Genomic DNA, 1,953 nt, shown 5'->3' with positions numbered 1-1,953 from the left:
GACTCTCCTTCGCCGGCCCAACAAATCCAAGTGGGCATTGCTCTCCTACCCATCGGGGCAACTTGCAGTCCGGAGGGGCCGGGGAGGGTCATGGGGGTGGAGACGCTGGAGAGGGGCCGAGGGGCACCGGCTGAGCCGGGGGACCCCGGGCAGGGTTAGGGAGGGATGGGGCTGAACCAGAGGAAGCTGGGAGATGACCCCATCCCAGATGGGAGCTTGGCAGAACTGACGGTGGACAATTGAGGTTCCCCACCCACTGTGACCCCCCCAGCCCCCCGCCCCGGAAACCGGGCAGCAGCGAGGCAGCCCACAGGGCCGCCGCGTCCTGTAGAAAAAGAGTCCTGACTGGCCTCTGGTGTGTACGTAGATTCTGTGGTTTATTTGGAGTAGGGGCCGCCCGAGGCTCCCGGGAGGAAGGAGGCGGAGAGCAGGTCGTCAAAATAAGGGTCGAACGGTCGGATTTTACTTTCCCCGCGGCCTAGGCCCCCTCCCGGGCCACCCGGCTGCACGATCTGGCCTTCCGGCCCGAGTTGCTCACCGAGGCCCCGCTAGGGGCCGGCTCGGCCCCCTTCTGCTCCCAAGGGCTCTTCCGGCCCGTCGGCCGGGCCCGCCTCCTCCGTCTCCGGGACCGCCAGGAGCCTCTGCGGGGCCTTGGCGGCCGGCCGGTGATCCTGCCGTGATCCCGCGCGGTTCTCCGGCTTGGGCTCGGCCCGGGCCTTGGCCTCCGCCTCCCGCTTGAAGGAGCCGGACGCGTGGGGCCTGGTCTTGGCGGGCTGCAGCCAGCAGTGGCCCAGGATGTCGTCGATCCGCAGCCGCCGGTGCACGTCGGGCTGCAGCATGCGGTAGATGAGGTCCTTGCACTCGCTGGTCAGGTGCTTGGACCGGGGGAAGTCGACCCGGTGCTCCTTCTGGAAGCGCAGCATGCGCTTGATGTCGGAGTCGTCGTAGGGCATGGAGCCGCACACCATGATGTACAGGATGACGCCCAGGCTCCAGATGTCGTACACCTTGGGCTGGTAGGGGATGCCCTGCAGCACCTCGGGCGCCGCGTAGGCCGCCGACCCGCAGAACGTCTTGCTGAGCAGGAGCTTCCCGGCGTCGTCGCGGTGGCAGCGCTTGGAGAAGCCGAAGTCGGACAGCTTGACGTTGAAGTCCTTGTCGAGCAGGAGGTTCTCGCACTTGAGGTCGCGGTGGACCACGTCCAGGTCGTGGCAGTACTTGATGGCCGACGAGAGCTGGTGGAACATCTTGCGGGCCACGTCCTCGTGCAGGGCCCCGCGGCACTTGATGAACTCCAGCAGGTCGCCCTGCACGCCCAGCTCCATGACGATGTAGATCCGGCCGTCCGACGTCTCGAAGATCTCGTAGGTCTTGATGATGGAGCGGTGGCTCACGGTGGCCAGGATGTCCATCTCCCGGGGCAGGAACCTCTCGACGAAGTCCGAGGGGGTCTTCTTGCGGTCGATGATCTTCACCGCCACGTTGAACTTGAGGCGCTCGGAGTAGGCGGATTTCACTTTGGCGTAGGAGCCCTTCCCCAAGTTGATGCCCACCACGTAGCCTTTCTTTTTGAGGATGGCGGCGTCGTCCATGGCGCCCGAGTGTCAGCGAGTGCCTCCGACGCGGCCCTCTACATGGCTGGTGGGCTCCCCTTCTGCGCCGTGGGACTGTCATGTGAGCGGGGCGGGCCGGGGCTTGTGCCCGTGGGACGTTTGGCATTGTCTCGGGTGTGACTTCAGCGTGTGAAGTCACAAATGAAGCTGGTGGGGGGGGGGGGGCGGGTAAGAGTGGGGAGGGGGCGTCACTCTCCGGGGTGCTCCTTTCCCTTGGGGCTTCAGCTGGGGAGGAAAAGGGGGTCCTCCTAACAGCCTTGTCTGTGCCATCTCTACCCGAAGTTGGGGCTCCTGGAGCCGGAGACTGCCTTCACTGAGTTCTGGAGGATCCCGCGGGGGT

General features: G+C 65.9%; 1 protein-coding gene across 1 annotated transcript; it reads right to left on the bottom strand.

Annotated features, from left to right (window-relative positions):
* Window positions 1-363: 363 nt before the first annotated feature.
* Window positions 364-1,658, bottom strand: LOC119942435 (testis-specific serine/threonine-protein kinase 2-like). The gene has a single exon (XM_038763247.1). The coding sequence runs from the start codon at window positions 1,590-1,592 to the stop codon at window positions 549-551; it is 1,044 nt and encodes a 347-aa protein (XP_038619175.1). The 5' UTR covers window positions 1,593-1,658; the 3' UTR covers window positions 364-548.
* Window positions 1,659-1,953: the final 295 nt, after the last annotated feature.

The sequence above is a fragment of the Tachyglossus aculeatus genome, chromosome 21 (assembly GCF_015852505.1).
Source record: "Tachyglossus aculeatus isolate mTacAcu1 chromosome 21, mTacAcu1.pri, whole genome shotgun sequence".
Classification (NCBI taxonomy): Eukaryota; Metazoa; Chordata; class Mammalia; order Monotremata; family Tachyglossidae; genus Tachyglossus; species Tachyglossus aculeatus.
This window is presented reverse-complemented; position numbering and strand designations above follow the sequence as displayed.

Coding starts and splice junctions, on each gene's coding strand:
- LOC119942435 (XM_038763247.1), bottom strand. CDS start 1,592: ATGGACGACGCCGCCATCCTCAAAAAGAAAGGCTACGTGGTGGGCATC.